Consider the following 22729-nt stretch of genomic DNA (forward strand, 5'->3'; position numbering starts at 1 on the left):
TTCCCCTTCTCTCATCTTGCAGTCAGTCGGTGTCCTGGCACCCAGCTTTTCCCCTCTGGTCTCTTTGCTTCTAAGAACCCCAAAAGGGACTGATGGGCAAAATAGTCTGTCCACTCATTATTTTATCCACCAATGAGGCCTAATTTCTAACACACCAATTTTGGTTCATTGATTTCCAGTCCCAGGCTTCTCTTGTTTGCCTGGCATGATTTGAAACACAGTTCTTGAAAGGTTTCAGAGTAGCAGCCATGTTAGTCTGTATCCACAAAAAGAACAGGAGTACTTGTGGCACCTTAGAGACTAACACATTTATTTGAGCATAAGCTTTCGTGCGCTACAGCCCACTTCTTCAGATGCATGGAATGGAACATATATTGAGGAGATCTATATACACATACAGAGAGCATGAAAAGGTGAGAGTTGTCTTACCAACAGAGGCCAATTAAGTAAGGAAAAAAAAAACTTTTGAAGTGATAATCAAGATAGCCCAGTACAGACAGTTTGATAAGATGTGTGAGAATACTTACAAGGGGAGATAGATTCAATGTTTGTAATGGCTCAGTTCTTGAATTATCTCAGTAGTCCTTTCTGTTTGGACTAAGTCAGTCTTTGTCTCCCTTTCGTACCTTTTCCCATCAGCATTTATTGTAAGTGGTGGTTATGACCATTTATAAACATTCACTCACTTTTCACTGTTGAGCTCCCAGTTAGGGTAAATTTGTAGGCCTAGTCATCACAACATAATCCCTCTTTTTCTGTTAACCAGTTCTGCCTACGATCAGACATTTGTTCATAATGTCACAAAAAACGTATTTGAATTTAAGCATATAGAGGAGGATGGGGGAGGGTACTTGGTTATTATTTATCCCACAGCTGGCATTTACAAATCTGATCTGATTAGATCTTACCAAAATTACAGTTAAACCTTCCAGATGTTAACAAAAGCTAAGAACTTACCACTTACGTCTTTTGTAACTAAAACAAATCCCAAACAGCTGCTATTATATGACTGTAAGATGTTTAAAAACAAACCAGCTGTTATCAGTTCTTTGGCTGTATGCCCAGAATGGGTAAAGATGGGGAAAAAAACCTTTCCCCATCTTTTTGCCGCTTACACATTCAAAGCTGCATACTTACACACACTGTGAACATTTAGGCACCAATGGCTAAACTTTGTCACACAGAGAAATTTGTTTAGCCCGGATGGCATTTTTACCCAAGCATATTGCCTTCTTTTACAAAGAAGCAACACGATGTTCTTTAGGAATCACTTCTGCATTTATGAGCTATTTCAGAGGTGGGCAAACTACGGCCCACGGGACCATCCTGCCCAGCCCCCGAGCTCCTGGCCCGGGAGGCTCGCCCCAACCCCTCCCCTGCTGTGCTCCCTCCCCTGCAGCCTCAGCTCGCTCGCTCCGCCGCCGGCACAATGCTCTGGGCGGCAGGGCTGTGAGCTCCTGGGGCAGTGCAGCTGCAAGATCCCAGCCTGACCCGGGCTCTGTGCTGCGTGGTGGCAGTGGCGTGGCCCAGCTCCAGCTAGGCAGCGCAGCTGTAGCACCGCTAGCCACCGGTGATCCAGACCGCGGTAAGGGGGCAGGGAGCGGGGGTGGGGGTGTGGATGGGGTTGAGGCGGTCGGGAGGGGAACAGGGGGATTGAATGGGGGTTGGAGTCCCAGGGGGCAGTCAGAAAGGAGGAGGGGGTTGGATGGGGCAGCGGGGTTCAGTCAGGACATGGGTTCCAGGGGCAGCCAGGGGACAGGGAGAAGGAGTGGTTGGATGGGGCAGGGGTCCCGGGGGGACAGATAGGAGGTGGGGGCCGGGTCATGACCCCCTCCCCTAACCAGCCCTCCATACAATTTACCAAACCTGATGCGGCCCTCAGGCCAAAAAAGTTTTCCTGCCTCTGAGCTATTTGGAACACCCAAAGGCAGTAAAACTTAGCAGGCATTTGTACTCCATGACAGACCTTGCCCACCTTTTAACCACCAATATTTGTGAGGGCAGCTAAGCTCACCATGAGGATGTAACCTGTGGAACAACAAAAATTGACACCACAGACAAAACAGAAAATAAATTCCCAAACCACAAAACAAGAATAACCCCAAAACATTTTAAAAACAAAACAACAAAAATTGCAAAAGCACAGAACAATCACAAAAGTCTTTTAGATGGTATTAAAGATGGTAAAGGCTTCTCTTTTGGGGGAAAAGAGAGGAAACTAGTTGAGCTAGACTCAGGGCTGGCCTCGGGGGTGGGCCAGTCATCAAGTGGATGCTGGGCAGCAGCGCAGGGTTGTATGCTGCTGGTGTAGTGTCAGAAACTGCTCCCTGAGGAGTACTGCATGGGGGGAGGGCATCCAGATTTCTCCCTGCTTCCTCCCAGCAGAGGAACCTGGGGGGAGTGGTGATACAGATACTGCACACACCCACAACGTTCCTCCGTGCTCCTCTAGAGAGCTGTTGTGGGGGCGGGGGGAGCAAGGAGCAACACCAAGAGCTCCGTGCATCCAGGTCACTTTCCACACTTGGGCTGTGCTTTGAGGCAAGCAGCAGGAGCTGCTGCTGTCTGCCCTCCCCTTACGCAGCCCAGGTGGGGAAAGTGACCTGGGTGCAGGGAGGTTGCTCCTTACTCCCCCCAACACACACACACACACACACACAGGCCCCTAGGGGAGCATGGAGGAGCAACGTTCCAGGGAGAGCAAAGGAATAAAGTGGAGAAGGAAAGTGATACTTCCCCCGTCCCCGATGTGTAAAGTCTTACATCCTAGGAGGTGGCCAAGATTTACCCAGAGGCGGTGGAGGTGGCAATGTTACCTACCTCCCTGTTTTGGCCAGTCTGGTCAGGACATCTTTCAGGATTAGGATGAAGAAGGTCTGGGATGTTAGGCGACAGTGGGGGTGACAGCTATGGTGGTGAAGCTTGCTCCTTCCCCTCTTTTTGTCTTTCAGTTAGCCAGTGCTGACCTAAGTTCCTTTTTAAGGACCCCAAAGGGGATTGATGGGCAGAATAGCACATCTTCTCATTGTATTGGAAATTAGACCTAATTTGTGGATAAAACATCAATTTTGGTTAATTGATTTTTAGTCCTACTCTTCTCTTGTTTCCCAGGCATGATTTCATAGAATCATAGAATCATAGAATTCAAGATCAGAAGGGACCATTATGATCATCTAGTCTGACCTCCTGCTAGATGCAGGCCACATAAGCCGATCCACCCACTCCTTTAGCAAGCGACCCCTGCCCCATGCTTCGGAGGAAGGCGAAAAACCTCCAGGGCCACTGCCAATCTTCCCTGGAGGAAAATTCCTTCCCGACCCCAAATATGGCGGTCAGCTGAACCCCGAGCATGCGGGCAAGACTCTCCAGCCATACCCTCTGGAAAAAGGTTATATCATATCATTGACCCATTGTACTATTTACCAGTGTGGCACTTAATTGACCTATTGACTAAGCCCATTATCCTATCATACCATCTCCTCCATAAACTTATCTAGCTTAATCTTAAAGTCATGGAGGTCCTTCGCCCCCACTGTTTCCCTCGGTAGGCTGTTCCAGTATTGCACTCCCCTGATGGTTAGAAACCTTTGTCTAATTTCAAGCCTGAACTTCCTGACTGACAATTTATATCCGTTTATCCTCATGTCCACATTAGCACTGAGCTGAAATAATTCCTCTCCTTCCCTGGTATTTATCCCTCTGATATATTTAAAGAGTGCAATCATATCTCCTCTTATCCTTCTTTTGGTTAAGGAAAACAAACCGAGCTCCTCAAGTCTCCTTTCATACGACAGGCCTTCCATTCCTCGGATCATTCTAGTGGCCCTTCTTTGTACCCGTTCCAGTTTGAATTCATCCTTCTTAAACATGGGAGACCAAAACTGCACACAATACTCCAAATGAGGTCTCACCAACGCCTTATATAACGGGACTAGCACCTCCTTATCCCTACTAGAAATACCTCGCCTAATGCATCCCAAGACCGCATTAGCTTTTTTGACGGCCACATCACATTGCCTACTCATAGTCATCCTACGATCAACCAGGACTCCTAGGTCCTTCTCCTCCTCCGTTACTTCCAACTGGTGCGTCCCCAGCTTATAACTAAAATTCTTGTTAGTCATCCCTAAATGCATAACCTTACACTTCTCACTATTGAATTTCATCCTGTTACTAATACTCCAGTTTACAAGGTCATCCAAATCTCCCTGGAGGATATCCCGATCCTTTTCCGAATTTGCAATACCTCCCAACTTGGTGTCATCCGCAAACTTTATCAGCCCACTCCTACTCTTGGTTCCCAGGTCAGCAATAAATAGATTGAATAATATCGGACCCAAAACCGAACCTTAAGGAACTCCACTGGTAACCCCCCTCCAACCTGACAGTTCCCCCTTCAATACTACCCTCTGAAGTCTCCCCTTTAACCAGCTCCTTATCCACCTCTGGATTTTCATTTCGATCCCCATCTTTTCCAATTTAACCAGTAATTCTTCATGCGGTACCGTATCAAACGCCTTACTGAAATCCAGATATATTAGATCCACCGCATTTCCCTTGTCTAAAAAATCTGTTACTTTCTCAAAGAAGGACATCAGGTTGGTTTGGCACGATCTACCTTTCGTAAATCCATGCTGTAATCTATCCCAGTTGCCATCGGCCTCATGCTCCAGAACCACTCTCTCTTTTAAGATTTTTTCCATGACTTTGCATACTACAGATGTTAAACTAACAGGCCTGTAGTTACCCGGGTCACTTTTTTTCCCCTTCTTGAATATAGGAACTACATTAGCTAATCTCCAGTCAAACGGTACAACCCCCGAATTTAGAGACTTATTAAAAATTATCGCTAACGGGCTAGCAATATCACTCACCAATTCCCTTAATATTCTAGGATGAAGATTATCCGGGCCCCCCGATTTACTTCCGTTAAGTTGTTCAAGTTTGGCTTCTACCTCAGATACCGTAATGTCTACCCCCATATCTTCATTCCCATCGGTCCCTCTATCACTATTCCTTAGCCCTTCATTAGCCTCATTAAAGACTGAGGCAAAATATTCGTTCAGATATTGTGCCATTCCAAGATTATCCCTAATCTCCACTCCGTTTAAAGTTTTAAGCGGTCCCACTTCTTCTTTCTTGGTTTTCTTCCTATTTATATGGCTAAAAAACCGTTTGCTATTGGTTTTAATCCCCTTTGCTAGGTCCATCTCCACCCGTCGCTTTGCCTTTCTCACTGCTTCCCTACACCCTCTGACCTCAATAAGGTAGGTTTCTTTGCTGATCCCTCCCATTTTCCACTCCTGGTACGCTTTCTGTTTTTTCTTAATGACCCCTCTAAGACGCTTGCTCATCCAGCTCGGTCTAAAACTGCTACCTACGAGCCATTTTCCCCTTCTCGGGATACATGCCTCTGACAACTCCTGCAACTTCAACCTGAAGTAACCCCAGGCGTCATCTGCCTTTAGATCCCTAAATATGTTAGTCCAGTCCAGTCCACTTCCCTAACTAGTCGCCTTAATTTAGTAAAGTTAGCCCTTTTGAAATCGTAAACCCTAGTCTCAGATGCACTATTTATGCACCATTTATTTTGAAACGAATTAGCTCATGATCACTCGAGCCAAGGTTGTCCCCTACAACAATTTCCTCAACAAGGTCCTCGTTACTCACCAAAATCAAATCTAAAATAGCATCCCCCCTCGTCGGTTCAGCAACCACTTGATGAAGGAATTCATTAGCTATCACGTCTAGGAAAAGCTGAGCCCTATTATTATTACTAGCATTTGTTTCCCAATCTATATCTGGGAAGTTAAAGTCCCCCATGATCAAGCAGTTCCTATTAGTATTTACCTCCTTAAAAACATTAAAGAGCTCTCTATCTGTCTCCAAGCTAGATCCCGGCGGTCTATAGCACACCCCAATCACTATCCCGGGTGAGGCTCTTGTAGTTTTTTTCCCCAATGTGACCATTGCCCAGACAGACTCTGTATTATCCATTGCATTGCTAGTTATCTCATTACATTTCACCTCATTATTGAAACACAGTACTCGAGTTAGTCCAGTAGGCCTTTCTGTTCAGACTAAATCAGTCTTTCTGCCCCCCCCCCCTTTCCCTTCAACATCTGTTGGTATCGGTTATTGAGACATTTTATAAACTTTCACTCACTTTTCACAGTTAAGCTCACACGTAGGGTAAATTTGTAGGCCTAGTTATCACAACACAGGAGGAACAAGAGAGAAGCTACTACCTAGGTAGCTTTGCCAAACACATAATGCTGTAGAAGTGCATCTAGCCATGTCCAGAAAGTATGGGCTATACTGCACAGTGGATCTGCCCCTTTATAGTTGTATATTTGAAAAACGTAGGTAAAACTTAGGTTTAATTATTCCTGATATACATCACAGTATTCCAGGTTTTCCAGTATATTTTAAAATAGAGATAATACAGCCTTAGTATGGAGAGACCTCCCTGTAGCACTCTGCTCTTGAATCCATGCTGAGACATGGGGAGACAGAGATTACTGGGATTTTGTACGCAAATGCCGGGCACAAGGGTTGCTGATCAGCAAAGTACAAATCAGGGAAGTTCTACATATGTTTTAGGTTTTTGGGGTTTTTTTTTAAATAGACTATATTAAAAGTCACTTTATAGAACAAATCATGTTGTTTTTAATGCTGAGCCTTCTTTCATAAAAATTGTATTTTTTTTTCTTTACAAAATTATCCTTTCTGTGCCGTATGTTAACTCTGCTTTGGAAAGGTCATCGCTGTTATTTAAATGTTAGATATAATATACTTTACTGATACACATTGAAACTATCCATCATATGTGTCAAAAATCCATGATGTAGAACCCAGAGACAGTCCCCTTACACCCATCCTCCCCACCCATTAGTTCCTTAGGGGTGGCTCCTGATTCTTACTGCCCCACCTGTACATGCCCAAGTGAAGAAGCAACTAGAGACACCTTTGGGGCTCCACACAGTGGGAAGACACCGATGCCTATGAATTCTCAGGAACAGGGTCTTAACTAGTAACTTGCTGACTAACATAACGTTTCTCAAATGTGGCCACTGTGCCCGCATGCAGCCACCAGGGGCTTTTCATGAGGCAATGACAGCCTCCTGGGTGGTGATGGTGGGAGGCAAAGCATCAGCCCTTCCCACTCCTCCTTGTTGCTCCTGGAGAGAGATGGAGCACAATGCTGCAGGAGCAAGATGAGTTCTTGACCCGGGGTTGGGGGTGGGGCAGGCTCCAGTGGCAGGACTTCAGGAACCTGGCTGTGTGGCCCTGGGTTCTGATTGCAGGGCAGTGGGTACTGACCCCCCAACCCCCGACTCTGACCACGCAGCCCTGGCCTCCAGCTGCAGGGATTCAGTCTCCAACCCCTCGTTCCAGCTGGCGCTGGCCCCTGGCTCCAGTCCCAAGCTCCGGACACACAGGGGCAGGCGCTGGCCCCAGCCGCCAATCCCCAGTCCCAGCCACACGGCAGTGGGCTCCAAGCACAGGGCTTTGGGCGCCAATCCCTGGCTCCGGCCATGGAGCATCAGTTGGCTTCTGGCCCCCAGTTCTGGCCGTGTGGTGGTGGGCACTGGCCCTGAGCTCCAGCCACATGGCCCAGCAGGGCCAGCTCCAGCTTTTTTGCCACCCCAAGTGGCGAAGAAAAAAAGAAAAAAAAAAAAAAAAAGCTGCGATTGGTAGCACTTCGGCAGCAGCTCTACCGCGCCGCTTCATTCTTCGGTGGCAATTCGGTGGCCGGTCCTTCCCCAGGGGGACCCACCACCAAAGACTAGGACGTGCCACCCCTTCCCATTGGCCGCCCCAAGCACCAGCTTGCTGCGCTGGTGTCTGGAGCCTGCCCTGCAGCCCAGGCTCTGGTGCGGATCCCCTGCCCTAACTACACGGCAGCAGGCGTCAACCCACAGCTCTGGCGGTGCGGCACCTGGCACTGATTCCCTGCCCCAGCTCCATGGCATCAGGCTTCCCTGCACAGCAGCAGGCCCCAGCCCACAGCTTTGTTCCCATGCAGCGGTGGGTGCTGATGCGTGGCTGGAGCCAGGAACCCCTGGGATCCAGCACTCAGCTCCAGGCTCTGGCCGTGCAGCGGCCCCAGGCACTGACCCACAGCTCTGGCTGCATGGCAGTGGGCCCTGATCCCTGGCTCTGGCCACGCAGTTCCTGTCTCCAGCTCCAGGCTCTGGCCGCGGGCACTGAGCCCCGGCCCTGGCCGCATGGCAGCAGACACCAGGCCCTGGCTCTGGCACATGACAATGGGGCTCATCACCCATCCCCATCGCCCCTGGCCCCTGCTGCCTCCTACAGCCCTGTATCCATCGCTCCTGGACCCTGGTGCCTTCCTGGTCTCGCATCCATCCCCCATTGCCCAAGCTCCCCACTGCCTCCCCCGGCACCGCATCCATCCCACCATCACCTCTGGCCACTGCTGCCTCCCTCTTTGGCCCCTGCATCCAGGGCTTAATGGATCCTGGGGCTTGCTGAGAAAAGTGATATTAACAAACACGCAAGTATCACTTTTCACAGCAGACTTACTAGGTATCTGTGAAAAGTGATACTTGTATGTTTTTTAATACCACTTATCGCTTTTCATAGCCTCCCAGGTAGCTACTAAGTGCACTGGTATATTTGTTAATATCTAACTACCACTTTTCACAGCAAGCCCCAGGACCCATTAAGCCCTGGATGGGGGGCTGAAGGGGAAGGCAGAATTATTTTTATTATTTTGTCTGCAAAAAAAACCCTACAAATACAATGATTTGGATGTGAACCTGTGCATTTTTAATTGTTTTTCCTAAAGTTAATTAAGTATTTTAGGAAAAAGTGTCACCTCGGCCACTAGTGAGAGTTGGCGGCTGCACTGTGAGGCCACCAAAAAATTTGTTGTGAGAACAACACTGCACTAACATAACTCTCAAAATAATATGTAAATGATGCAATCAGCATATTTGTGACCAATGTGCTTTTGGAAACTCCAGGCGGTCCCAGCTTTTTAATTAACCGATAGATGCCTGTGCCTGGCTATCCCTGAGCTATTCCTACCTTCTTTTCACCTAGCTTTTCTCTCCTCCATTATTCCATCCGTGGGGCACTGTTGTGAAGTCCATATAAATCTAAACCTCACCCTTCAGGACTACAGTGAGAGTGGCAGCAAGAGCAGTAAATGTTTCACCGTCACTTCGTCCCAGCCCAGTCACATGACCGAGCAACTTACCCAATTGGCATGTCCCATCTCACCAGCAAGGGGAAGGGAAGTGGGTTCAAAGCCTATGCCTTGTGCATATTCACACACACCACTGCCTTCATGCCATAGCATTTGTTTTTAAATACATTATCAGCATGTTATTGCTCAATTTTTTGTCACTAAAAACAATTCAAATGTGTTAAATGCTGCTTTAATCCATTTCCGCAACAAAAAGCACAAGTTAAAACTTCATGTAGACAACAAGATAAGATGGATAAAAAGAGAAACCACAATTTTCAACTACAGAAAAAATGTTTCAATGAGCTGAATTGGAGAGGGAGGAAGGGAGGGACTGGACAGATAATAAAGAGTAAAATGCCTGGTGTTTATCAACCTTATATTTATTGTTGTAAAACTTAACCTTTGTAATCATTACCATGTAATTAAACAGCACAGCTAATTATAATCAGTTACCACATTACTGCCTGCAATAATACACATCCTTTGTAAGAGCTTATTTTAATTTTTTTTCTTATTTAACTTCACCACGCTTTGTTACTTAAAAAACACTATTCCAAGAAGCTCAGGAGCTGATGACAACACACTCATGCCTTATAGTGAACTAATTGTCTGGACATTATTATTTCACCATCAGATGGTAACACTGCTGGAATTGTTCCATCCATGTGATCATTTTAATTATTAATATTGAGCTATGTCAATACTGTTTTCATTCAGTCCAGACTGAGTAGTGTAATCTTGCCTTCCTTAAAACAGGAACATGATTAACAGTCAATCGCCTATTGATAATATGCTGTTTTCAAATGGGACTAATCTGTCATTGCATTACATGTTTCATTAATCAAGGCTGATCTCATAATAAGATCACAAACCACTAATGATTCGGATGGAGATAACTGCAAACTTCGAAGAAGGAAATTGTCCTTTGAAAGTGAAGTAGAGAAAGGTAATTAACTTGATGTCTTATATTTAATAGACAGCACTGGGACATTATTCACTGATATTTAAGAGGGTATTCTTTTCACTGCGTAACATAGATACATTATGGTTCCATTGCAGCAATTACTTGTGAGCTACTCAAGGTTTTGTTGCTCAGCAGGCAGGGAGTTCTATGCAGTGGCTCTCAAAATAATTACACACGGACACTGGATATCAGCTTCACCTTACCATGGCTCCTCAACCACCAATACGGACCCATTGCTTTATGGGTGTATATACTTAGACAATATCGTGTCCTGCAATATCCTATTAAAAATATTTGGAGATTCTAGTCTGTTGGATTTTTATTAGTTGTATTAATTTTATTCTCCCAACAAGCAGTGATTTTGTGTTTGATGCAGGCTAGTGTTTCTCAGTTCCTGTGATATCCCTGAAATTATATCATTTTGTTTGCAGTGTACAATATATATACTCACCCTAGTGAATTTGTGCCTCAATTGGCAGTGTGCAGATGGGTCTCTTGGCAGGTCTTCAGGTGGCATTTTCCATGCTTAAATGTAACATAAAAGGCCACTGGGAGTAATCAGAATGGAGGGGAGCATTTGGCCAAATATTAACTCATGATACCAGCATTAAGAGCTCACAAATACCAAGGGCATTGGTTAGGTACGCATGAAGGAAGCTAAATTAAGACTTGTATGCCTTTCTTTGGAGCTGGGTGAATCGTGTGTGTGTGTGTGTCCAATTATTTATTTGACAAATCAATGTTTCTGGCATTTGCCCCTCTCTGCCTTTCATGTTCCACTGTTAAAGGCCAACCCTCCAATCCTAAATGCAGGACAGCACTAGTTTGAGAGCCAAAAACTTGCTGATGATAAAGGAAGGACAGGTGGAGTGCTAGAAGAAGGACTTTAGACCAGTGTGTTCCTGGTTAGCAGAATGGCATTACCATTTCATCAAAGCAGCATCTTTGAGCCGTGAAGCCACAAGTGACAATACATCTGGCAGGAAAATGCCCCCATGAAATATTCAGTCTGCTCATCATAAAGAATCTGTTGACAGAGGTGCCTTACCTCAATAACCTTCACATTTCTTATGAGAAAACCTACCCTGCCACCTAGACAATATGGAAGTGATTTGTCAGCCTGTGCCTCCTACTCAGAATAGCCTACTAAAATGCCAGGAGGGTGGCAAAAACTGTCTTTTATAGCTCTTACCAGTAGTTCTTGCCTGCTAAATTATGAGTCTCGCTGAGCAGTCTTCTGATTGCTGGCATTCTTTCACATTACTTTTGACAGGATGTCATTTGCCACAGTTTTGTCAATGAAAATAGCATGCCTTTGTGGGAGAACAGAAATGAATGGTAGCCTGCTCCTCAATTCTGGTAATTGTAATATGTTATCTGGCTGGCTGAGTCACACCAGAGACAGAAACTCCACCTCCAGAGAGAGGGTAACCAGTAAGTGTGTGTAGTTTTGGTCCCACCGGCACACTTCTTCCCTGCCCTAGTCTGTGCTGCAAAACTCTGCACACGGCCATAGCTGTAACAGAGCACATGGAGTTGTTTTCCCAGGGCCTGTGGTGTTCTGTGAAGAACCGTGACAGTTCCACTGATTTCAAGGCCTTCCACACCTGTGGGAGGGTGTTAGAACAGAAGTTGGCGCATTCTAACTTAGAGCACAACCGATAAACAGTTTGGGACAGACAGTACAGCAGTTTGAGAGGTACCGCACAAAAGGCACAGCCTTTGGCTGAGAGACATATTTCTGGTCACAGTCTTGTTACTGTTTAGATAAAATGTTGTCTAAAGATAACTTTTAACAGTCATATTTTCACTTCATAAATATAATCTCTAAAAACTAAGCAATCCGTGCATGCTCTTATGAGGCTTCGATGTTTTAAATCTCAGTAAAATCTTAATGTCTTATACAGTCAGCTGTTCTTGTTGCCTCTCTAGTGCGGTACCTAACTTACATTCTTGATCTTACAGAAGGGGAGCTCTTTTAAATAGACATATGGATCTCCTGGCTAGTGCTTCCCATTCAGCTGTTGACCAACTGGTAAATTACACTGTTTGAAATTGCACTTGTCCCTCTTTGGTGTGAGCCTACAGTAGTTTGAGATTTTCTCCCTTGTGGACTGTTAAACATGGATTTGTATTTCTCTCTCCCTTCAGTTCATGTGAGGCTGATTTGGACCTTGTTGCCCTGGTAACTCATTGTGCAATAGCTTCATAGTTTCATCAGGGACTTAGACAATATCTCACAGCTCTTTATGACTTATCTGCAGTATGTACTCGCTTTCTTTCCTAGAAATGGGACAATTAATTCAGTCACGGTAGTTTGTGATTTGCTGAACAAGCACTGTACTCTCTTGTGTGGTGATACAAGACTGTCTTACTGCACCCCAGATGCATTTCCAGCATATTCTAGATGATTCACCACATATCTGATCTTAGTTTCTATGTATGGCTCTGTCGTGGCTTATCCTTTAATGGCCAAACCCTGGTCCCAGAGAGGGTTTATGGTGCAGAGCTAGCTGCAGTTCTGTAGCCCAGCCTGACTCTGTGGTTGCCAAGAGCAGCTGGAATCCTGAGAGAGCCCTCGTTAGGGGTTGCCCACATGTCCACTACCTGGCAGCTTTACCCTCACCTTACCCAGTGGGATTCCATGACTCTTATCCCATCCCATCTTTTGGGAATAGTGTTGGGGGTGGGAGTCCCCTGTGCATATGCAGAGCACCACCACAGCCATAGAAGCCCATTGCCACAGATAACTGACAGTCATCCACAGAGATTCTTATCAAGATTACTTGGGCCCAACAATGCTACTGGCTGACAGTTCGTAAGCAGAGCTGTCAGCCAGGGTGAAGTTTTCTCCTCAGCCTAAACAGGTGAGAAGCAATAGGGTGTTACAGTACCTTCACCTACACTTTTGCCTCCTGGCCCACCCATAGGGGAACATTTTTTTCCTTTCTTCCCCATTTCCCCCTCTCTCTCCCATAACAGGTTAGTAGGAGTTATCCCAACCTCATGGCCCACTGGCTGGGGAGAAGGGGAAAGGTAGTTAACCCTGAATTCAGAAGTGCTGTGGGGCCCCTCTACTCCACCCACCTATGCTGGCCTGGCGATCTTCAGGGTCAATAAAGCCAGCATAAAACCCACATATGTGGCATAAAGGAAGTCATGGCATTGAAGTCATGATCAGAATTTAGCCCTGACAGAGTAAATTCATCTGTAGTAGGGCTTTGAAAACACTTTTTTGGTGAGCTACTCAGAGTTCCTGCATCATTACTCACTCTAGTGTCATATTTAATTTTTTGTTAACATTGGCATTGATGGTATCTCTAAGAACTTCACCTCATTGGGTCTATTCCAGCATATAATCATTCTTACCATGAAGAGATGTTCTCCATGTCAGCCTGGAATTCATTTTGTCCTTAGCTGAAAGCTATCAGATGCACACATAATGCACACTGAAATATGATGAACCTCAAGAGGCAATCAGATGTGAAGACTATCCATTCCAAGCAGAAGATTACTTCAGGAAGAATGAGGTCAAACTGTATTAGTGATCTTTCAAACTCTTTTGGACAGGGCATGTAAAATCCATTAGCCACATCCAGGATAGTCATGTTAAATACACCATCTTAGATGCAGTAACTTGAATGGAATGATGATGTCCTTGAAGTAAACAGAATTACTCTGGATTTTCATCAGTGTAAAAGAGATCAAAATCTGGCCCACACTTTTAGTTTCTAGGGTAAAGAGAATCTAGTGAGAGGCATATTGTTCCATTAATACCCATTGATTCAGTGAAAATAGTTGTTTTGTCAACTTATTTGCCAACTAGTCCAGAACGAGACACTTAGCTCTTGACAGGAAATTTTTATTTTCTCGGATTTCATTTTAGGAGCCCACAAAAGAGCGTCCCTATGAATCCTTGAAAGCAAGAAATGTGTTCCTACATTTTGCAAGGATTCCCTGACAGCAAGTATATAATCATCAGGCAGTCCATCCCTGCAGTTGTCCATCTGCTCCTATTGCAGCCTGTCCCAGGGGAGCACAGCTCCTACGAGAGCCTTGTTTCCAAGGGTAACTCCTACTGAAGCAGTTTTCCCATGAAATGTGGCCTTCTGGAAATGTATATATAGTCATACATACTGTCAGCTATCAGAGAAAAATAATCTTGTAGTGGAAGTTAAGCTCTGAGTATAAGAGACTGGAATTCTACCATTGGAGTAAGAGATCCTTTGGCCTTCACTCTGCATCATTTTGAATTACCCTCACATTGTCATCTAAGTAACATTAAGATTGTGACAAAACCAGACAAAGCTCAAAATGTTCAGAGATCAGGCTCTCACTCCATCCCTAACTCATGCCATTGTACTAAAAATGGCACAAAAGAATAAGTTAAGGATTAAATGTTTGCTTTAACTTTGAAGTTTCTGGCTTTGAATTTGACACACATTTATAGTCACTCAAAACTAGCTCTTTTTTATTCAATTTAAAGAAAGGAAAATAAATCTTTATGGAAAGGTTATCTAGCCTGTATTATTTTCCTGCTGTCCCATGAGTAAATACAGTTAAGGTGCTATAAAAATTATTACACACAAAATACATTAAAAAAGCATTATTAAGGTTGCAAAGTCAGGCATTCAAAAGTCAGGAAATGCCAGAATTAAGGCTCTCTGTGCAACTTTAATTCAGCCCCCTGATGCCTATACATTATGCCACAGTCTTTAATTCCATGATCACATACTATTTCTTCCAGAAGTCCCCTGCTTCATTCAATGCACGGAATGCATGGTGCTCACTTAGTAAGCAGCTTTTCAATAATTTGTTTTCTCCTTTTGTTGAATATGTGGTTCTAGACTTCATTAATGCAGTATGTAGGTGCTCAACGAGGTAAATTAGCTGCACGAAACATTGTCCTTGGTGGAGTTCAAAGTGGATTCTTCTCTCAGGTTCAAAAAACTTTTCTAGGAGTTCTTATGTGTGTGCACAGATGTTAGTGTGGCTTAGTCTTCCCTCTTCAAATATATTGTTCCAAAGCCAAACAGTCCTTTCTGGGAATGCTTTTTCTTCATTTCTCATTAATTTTGTCTGAGACCTTGTTAGGTGCAATGTCTCAGAAGAGCACAGCCACTTAGGAAGGTAGTAACAGGTCAAGGTTGCATCATATAAATGGGTCATAAAAACATAAATATGGCATTGTTGTAAAATTCACCTATGAATGAATCTACGATGATTTCAGGAGTCTTCACATCAGTCATATTTTATTTCAATTAAAATCTGGAATCACTTTTAGGTTCCCACCATTTAACTTTCCACCATTTAAAGAAAAGTAATTTCATTATAACAAAATCCCACATTAAAATAACACTATGAGATGCTTTAAGCCAACAAAAACAAAGAGAGGCTGCCAGTCTATCCTTAATTCTTACTCTGCTGAGTATAATGTGGAACATATGGGATAGAAAATTACCCACTGTTCAGAGACCTTTGCAGTATTCAAGTGCATTGAAGTTGGTTAAGGACAGAGTTCGAGGCTTAATTCCGAATTTCACAGCTTTTGTCAGCTTGTTTCAGAGCAATAGAGCCAAATGTTCTGCCTGGCCATAACCAGTTTTCCATTTTTGCACTCACAATTTAGGTCTGCTGTATGTCTAAGAACCAAACTGCACCCACAATCAGATACTTACACATCTAAATTACCTAATTAGAGATCAGAATTGGTTTGGTAGCAAAACTGCAGATGTTTGCATTTGCAATTTTTGTGTGCAAAAGTGGAGGCCATCATTTAAAAATATGGCCCCTAAGTTTGTGTGTACATATTCTACTTGCATTGGAAAATAAATCTACTGAAGTGCTCAGAAATAATGTCGTCTTCCATAATAATGCTTTGCCCTTCCATAGTATTTTCCATCTAAGGATTTCAAAGCCCTTTACCAAAATGAATGTGTTAAAATTCAACAGCCCTGTGAACTATGTTTGCATTGTCATCGCTGCACATTGTGCTTGGCTATCTGTGGATGGACCATGCTATAGATGTATTGTATAATAGTACAATTATTTCTGGGGAAACAGATGCTGAGGGTATCTCTATACTGCAGCTGGAGCTCTAGGACCCTGAGAGGTGGGAGGGCCCCAGAGCTTCATGTGTAGCCCTAGCCTGGATGTCTACACCTCAATTAAACATCCCCTTAGTCTGAGCCCTGCGAGCCTGAATCAGCTGGCATGGGCCAGCCACAGGTGTCTAATTACAGTGTAGACATACTGTGAGTTAAGACACTTACCTAAATCAGAACAGAGATGGGAACAGGAACCAGATCCTGTAACATACAGTCTAGGATTTGGTCTTTATAATAATGTAATCCAAAGGATTCCAAATTACTACTTATAACTTTCCTTTGATGATTTCTTATTGTTTAATATTAAGAGTCTACCAAGTAAAGGCATATTTTTTCATAGATTCATAGACTTAAGATCAGAAGGGACCATTATGGTCATCTAGTCTGACCTCCTGCACAACGCAGGCCACAGAATCTCACCCAACTACTCCTGTAACAAACCCCTAACCTATGTCTGAGTTATTAAAGTCCTTAAATCGTGGTTTAAAGACCTCAAGGTGCAGAGAATTCTCCAGCAAGTGACCCGTGCCCCATGCTGCAGAGGAAGGCGAAAAACCTCCAGGGCCTCTGCCAATCTGCCCTGGAGGAAAATTCCTTCCTGACCCCAAATATAGCGATCGGATAAACCATGAGTTTAGCATGAAAATTTGATTGAATCATCTTGCACTGAGTCATTCTCATCTGGAAGAAAAGACAATCTTTCATCCTCACATTCACCAGTACTCAACTTCTGCTATCCCCTCTGATGTAGGACCCAGTGGGAACACACATAATAGTGCACACTACCCCAGGGATTAAGTGTTTGTACCATCTGACCAAACTTAGCTGGGCATATGGAATTGATCTCTTCTCCACTTGCTTTTCCATCAGTGGCTATACAAAGCCATAGTTAACATAATACAACATGCAACTTTCCCTTATGGTCATAGGCTTGTCTAATTAAACACAGAACAGACTACACACAAAGGGGAGTAGTGCTTACAAGCCATATATTGTTCTGTGAATATTAGATAGTATTCAGATAGTACTACTGTGTGAAAAGAAGTGATTACAGTAGTTAAGAATAAAACTTCCCTAGTTTTCTTTGGCCTGCTCCTAGTCTGTGCTAAAGAATCATTCACATATCATGACTATATAGGGATGGAAGATATGCATGTCTTTGTGCAGAAAAGTACAAATTGTGCATCAACAGACTGATTTTTGCAAACATATGGCAGGAGGGGGTGTTGTAAGGAAGTGACGCAGTGATCAGGTGAGCTCATCTCTTGTAAGATGGTAAGGCCCAAAGTGTATTTAGGCAGCTTTAGACATTACCAGGGGTTGTACATTTTAATTTTGACATTTTTACAAAATGTATTTGTTCAAACCATTTTTGTCACTGTTTGATAGAGAGTTTATTCAAACTGGCAACTGTCATTTGCAGACTTTTCACTTAACTATGTGCTATTCTTGGTGTGTGATTAGTCACTGAAGACATTATTATTTCTGCTTTCTGACTAGACGGCTGACATTTTTAAACAGGAGTCTCCTGTTCACTAACACCTTTGTTTGCATGTGAATATGGATAATCATACAGAAACTATGGACAACTTGAAGAAACACTCACTGAAATACCAAGTAAAGATATTACCCTTGTAACTGGGGACTTAAATACAAAAGTTGGAGCTGCAAGCTCTCATAAAGAAGGAATGGGAAACAATGGTCTGGGTTCGCAAAATGAGAGAGAAAGGCATGTAGTTGAATTCTGCAGCTTTAATCCCCTGGTCATTACAAAGACCATTTTCACTCAGCAGGTGGAGGTCACCTGACAGTATGGCAAAGAACCAAAATCACCTATGGAATAAATATAACAATGCTGGAAATTGAATGGAAAATGGACAAAGACTTTCATGAGTACAGACTGAGTCAGCCCATCAACTGTTAGCCTCAAACATAAATTGTTTATGCTTTAAAGATCCCATGTTCGACAGGTCTACTGCATTTGGACTTGTCCAGAATCAATGAAAATTATGGGTTTGAGGAACTGGCACAGATGAAAGAGGAGAATAACCCCAATGAATTTCGGAATAAAGTGAAAACTGTTATGTTTAAAAGGCCAAGCACACATTCCAAAAAGTCAGTGTCAGACTACACTATGGTTAACTGAGAAGGTGTTTGAGTTGGCAGAAAAATGATGCAGAGTAAAAGAGAATGGTTTGGAAATGGAAAAATGTAGGAGAGAATATTCAAAGGCAAACTAGACAAGACAAGAGCAAATATATAAGGGCAAAATGCATGGAACTTGAGAAATGTAAAGAGAGATTCACAGTGGTCAGACTTCTTACCAAAAGCTCTTCACTGTGATCAAACATAATAATAAATCATGATGGCAGATTCCTGACTGAGGGTGATGATACTAAACACAGGTGAAGAGATTACTGTGCCAATCTGTATGCCTCACCGGAGCCACTCATAATATAGGCTGGCAGAAAAGAGAACACAGAACTGCAGCTGTCAGTCTTGTGAGAGAGAGAATGAAGGCTGGAAAAAGCACCAGGGATAGATAACAGGCCTGCAGATTTGTTAAAAGTGATTGACAAACACAGTATTGATCTTATGTGGAAAATTTGTAAAGACGTACAGATGACTAGAAATTAGGCAGAGGACCGGACGAAGGGCATTTTCCTGCCCTTACCAAAGAAAGGAGACATAACCAAGTGAAGTAATTATTGTACCATCTTCCTGATTTCACACATGAGCAAAGTTCTGGTTTACATAATCCAAGATTGCATGATAGAAGCAGAACTACCACCACCACCAGTTGGTTTCAGAGTTTTTGAAATGTGATGCTGGAAAAGGTTCTTACATGCCTCATGGATGAGGAAAAAAGGAATGCCTATGTTAAAAATATTATTGGAGAGAAGCAGACTCTGATGTTGGAAATGAACAGATGCAAATATATGTACTGTGATCACACTAGGTAAAGAGATGAAAATAACCTAGGGAAAGATATGGAAGAAATGGCGAAGGGTTGTCATAGTAGGAAACAATCAATGAGGAGATGGATGGTGTGCAGCAGATCACTGGAAGGTCAGCTGCTGAGTGCTCAAAATTAGCAATGGATTGTGGAGCCTTCCAAAAATTCTGCCACCATATTCAATATTTAGACATGAATAAATGGATTTATCTATACAGAAACCAGCCATCCTACCAACATTCCTGCAAACAAAATTCCCTTCATGTGAAGATATGTGACTATCAAATAAAAGGGGAACAATGATGGTTGAACCAAACCATCATTGGAATATGAATGAAAATTTGTAGACTGTTTTACAGCATTCAATCAGCTTTACTTCACACTCAGAATGTGCCATGCCTCAGCAAGTGCCTTACCTGGTGGTGTTTAAAATGATGTGGCAGGATCTTATAAAAGGGGCTAGAAAATGTCATGTCCAGTGATGAGGTTTGTAGTTATACAAGCAATGTTAATGATAAGGATTATCTGTCTCGTGATGTGTGATGTAAATTGTTTTCTGCAAGGGTTAGGAAGGTACTCACCTCACTTCCCACACAAAATTGAATGTGTCTAGACACACTAAGGTTTTTACTTGGAGGTGGGAGAAAGGAATTAAAGGTTTGCCTTCTTCTGAAGCAACAGAATAGATAGCTGGTCCAATTCTATAAGCAAAGTCTAGTTAACCAAATTCCACTAATAATAAAAAAACACCTGTTGCTCTCCATGTAATATATTACTATGCCACTTTTATTGGTATCAAAATTTGCAGTGGCATTGAGTATAAAGAAATCCCAGTTCACATAGGCTGCCACTCACTGAACTGAGCCAATCTTTTTTACTACTGAATTAGCATGACAAAAAATAAAAGAAAAATGTCTGATCTCTAGTAATTGTCACATCTGGAAGACTCAGAAAAGTACTGGAATAAGAAGTCATTTCAAAGGGCTGATCATGTCCCCAATTCTTCTTGCTCGTTGAAAGGGGGGATACAGTCTTTCCCATAGTTAGAAGTCAAGGGCTTTGTTATTTTCAAAGCTGAAAAGTCAGACACTGTTGCTCCTATAAATCAGGAATTCCAGTGTTATGTTCATTTGTACTCTTTGGCAGACAAAAAAAAATCACAGACTAAAATGAGTCCCATAAATGGTGCACATTATGTTTGAAAGGACGGTTGGCAAAGCAGGAGGTTACAGAATATTCAGCCTCTGAAACATTGTTTCCAGCAGTCTGAATCAAAAAGTGAAGTGCATCTCATTGGAAAACAAATGGAGGAGGGAGGATGATTCTTTAGTGAAGATAATAATCACTTCAGAAATCAAGCTTTCCTGCAGTCAAACAGGGGAGGGAGAGAGGGGAAGAGCTTATTTGGAATTGCCAGTCTGTATAATGGACAGAGAACTTAAGGAATTTATTCCTGCACAGAAAAAGCCCAGCCAGAGAAAAAGCCATTCCTGTCATCTGCAATGTTCATTACAATCCAATAACATGGATTCATTAGAAAAAGCAGAAATGATTGTGCCCTATCTGAATAAAGCATTACCTAGAGACTTCTTGTAATGTATTTCAGCTGAACTGCCCTGTGAACTCCATTAGCTCGTACAGTTCAGAGCCAAATAAAGAATGCAATTTCCATTTTTAATTCATATTTTAGTCATCCAACATCATCAGATTATTCTCAGTGCTAATGTTTTTGCTACATTTCCTTACAGTGAAGATTTCGTTTCCAGACTAAAATGAAAACTTTTCTGGAGTAACTGCATAACGAAAAAGCAATGTTAAAATTTCTGAATACAGGAAGAAGGACTAGCAGATGCAGAAATGGCATTGAACACATGTTATGAAACTGATCAACAAGTGGGCAAAAGTTTTCTTCCTTCAATTTGGAACCCAGATAATATCATTGGAAGGGACCTCCCTTTCATCTATTCCTTTGTACTTAAAGTGTTCACAACACCAGAAGTATAGATATTTGTATCAAAATATGCTGTCAGCTACACCAACATAAATCCAGACTAACTGCAGTGGAGTCAGCTGAATTACTCTGGTTTTACAGCAGTGTAACTGAAAGCAGAATTTGGTTTTGTACCTCTAGCTACAGTGATTGGCACTCTGTAAATATGATAGATCAGACCTCTACCACCCTTCAGTCATCATGCAATCTCTCCTGTCTATGTTAGACCTGTCTCTGAGTGACTTCTCTTTGCAAACTAGTTCATTGATCAGTCTTTCTTTTATAAAGTGCCTATGACTGCTATTTTTGATTCACATATTCCCAAGAGAATATGAAATTGTTCAAAAAATGTGGACGTGTAAATGTTTCCATTTCAAGTCAATGTAGCGTTGAGTAGTTAAGCCCATTGTCTCTCTAGGACTGCAATAAAACAGTTCCATCACCCACTCCCCCAGGAAAACGTGTGGGTCAAGAGTGAGGACAGGGGAAATCGCTGCAAGAATCGTCTCATGGAGCTTTAGCCTCCATTGTTCCACCAGGACCGTGGGAGGATGGGAATTGCTGACCAAAGGGCCATCTCACAAAACCTACGGATCCCCTGCAAGCCACACTATGCAAGCCCACCTGCATCTGTGCTACGCCACTGCACCATCCCTGTGCCTCTTGCCATGTGGTTTCTCCAGCAGGTGACACGGATCCTTGTTAAAAGGGGAGCCTCACTGTGGAGACAAGACCAACAGAAAGTGAATTAAGTTTAATGCTGAATTCAGTTTAATTTCCCTCAGGGACTCCAGTGAATGCAGGTGGGGATGATGTGCATCAAACCTGGCCTTGCCCCCAGCTTGATCATCACTACCACTCACCACTTGCAGATCTCTGAACTCATGGAGTCAGTGCAATAGAGGGAGATGCTGCTGCAAAGGCAACAGAGCCTCGCTTTCTGAGCAGGAGGAGGTTCACTCTGTGTGCAGATCATGGGGGTATGATCAGGCCCACAGTTCTCTTTCATTGTAAATGATGACTGGAAAACAGTGTTAGAAAAGAAGAAACCCTGGGAATGTACAGAATCCTGTATTAACCATTGCTGTGAGGATTACATGCACTCTAGAATTATGTTGATTAGTAATTAGCTGAAACCAGATGGGGAATCATGCTACCTCCCCAGGAAGTTAATGCAAACTAGTTACAGTATTTATATCTAATTGAGACTCCCCTGCTAAAATATGTTCTAAATAAACCTTCAGGACTGGAATTATCTTGACATTTCAGTTAAAAATAGGCAAGATCAAATATTGGATTTGAAATGATACAATAAAACACACTTTAAGTGTTGCTCTAAAGACAGTTCAAACGGTCTCCATACTCACCAGATGATCACTGTTGGTTTCTTGTCCTTATTTTATTTGTTTCAATTTGTAATATGTTGCTGTAACTGCCAGAAATAAAAAATACAGCCCCAGAAAAGTATTGAGCCAGTAGCTGCTCCGCACTC

At 43.1% G+C, this 22729-nt stretch overlaps 1 protein-coding gene across 3 annotated transcripts in view; it reads left to right on the forward strand.

The window, feature by feature from the left end:
• KCNH7 (potassium voltage-gated channel subfamily H member 7) overlaps positions 1 to 22729 on the forward strand; it is a 320233-nt gene that overhangs the window by 287271 nt on the left and 10233 nt on the right. For all 3 annotated transcript variants that reach the window (XM_039495387.1, XM_039495388.1, XM_039495390.1), the window contains one exon: positions 10067 to 10166. In XM_039495387.1, the coding sequence (XP_039351321.1) occupies positions 10067 to 10166 (100 nt within the window). The remainder of the gene's footprint in view (positions 1 to 10066; positions 10167 to 22729) is intronic.

The sequence above is a fragment of the Mauremys reevesii genome, linkage group 11 (genome assembly GCF_016161935.1).
Source record: "Mauremys reevesii isolate NIE-2019 linkage group 11, ASM1616193v1, whole genome shotgun sequence".
Taxonomy (NCBI): Eukaryota; Metazoa; Chordata; order Testudines; family Geoemydidae; genus Mauremys; species Mauremys reevesii.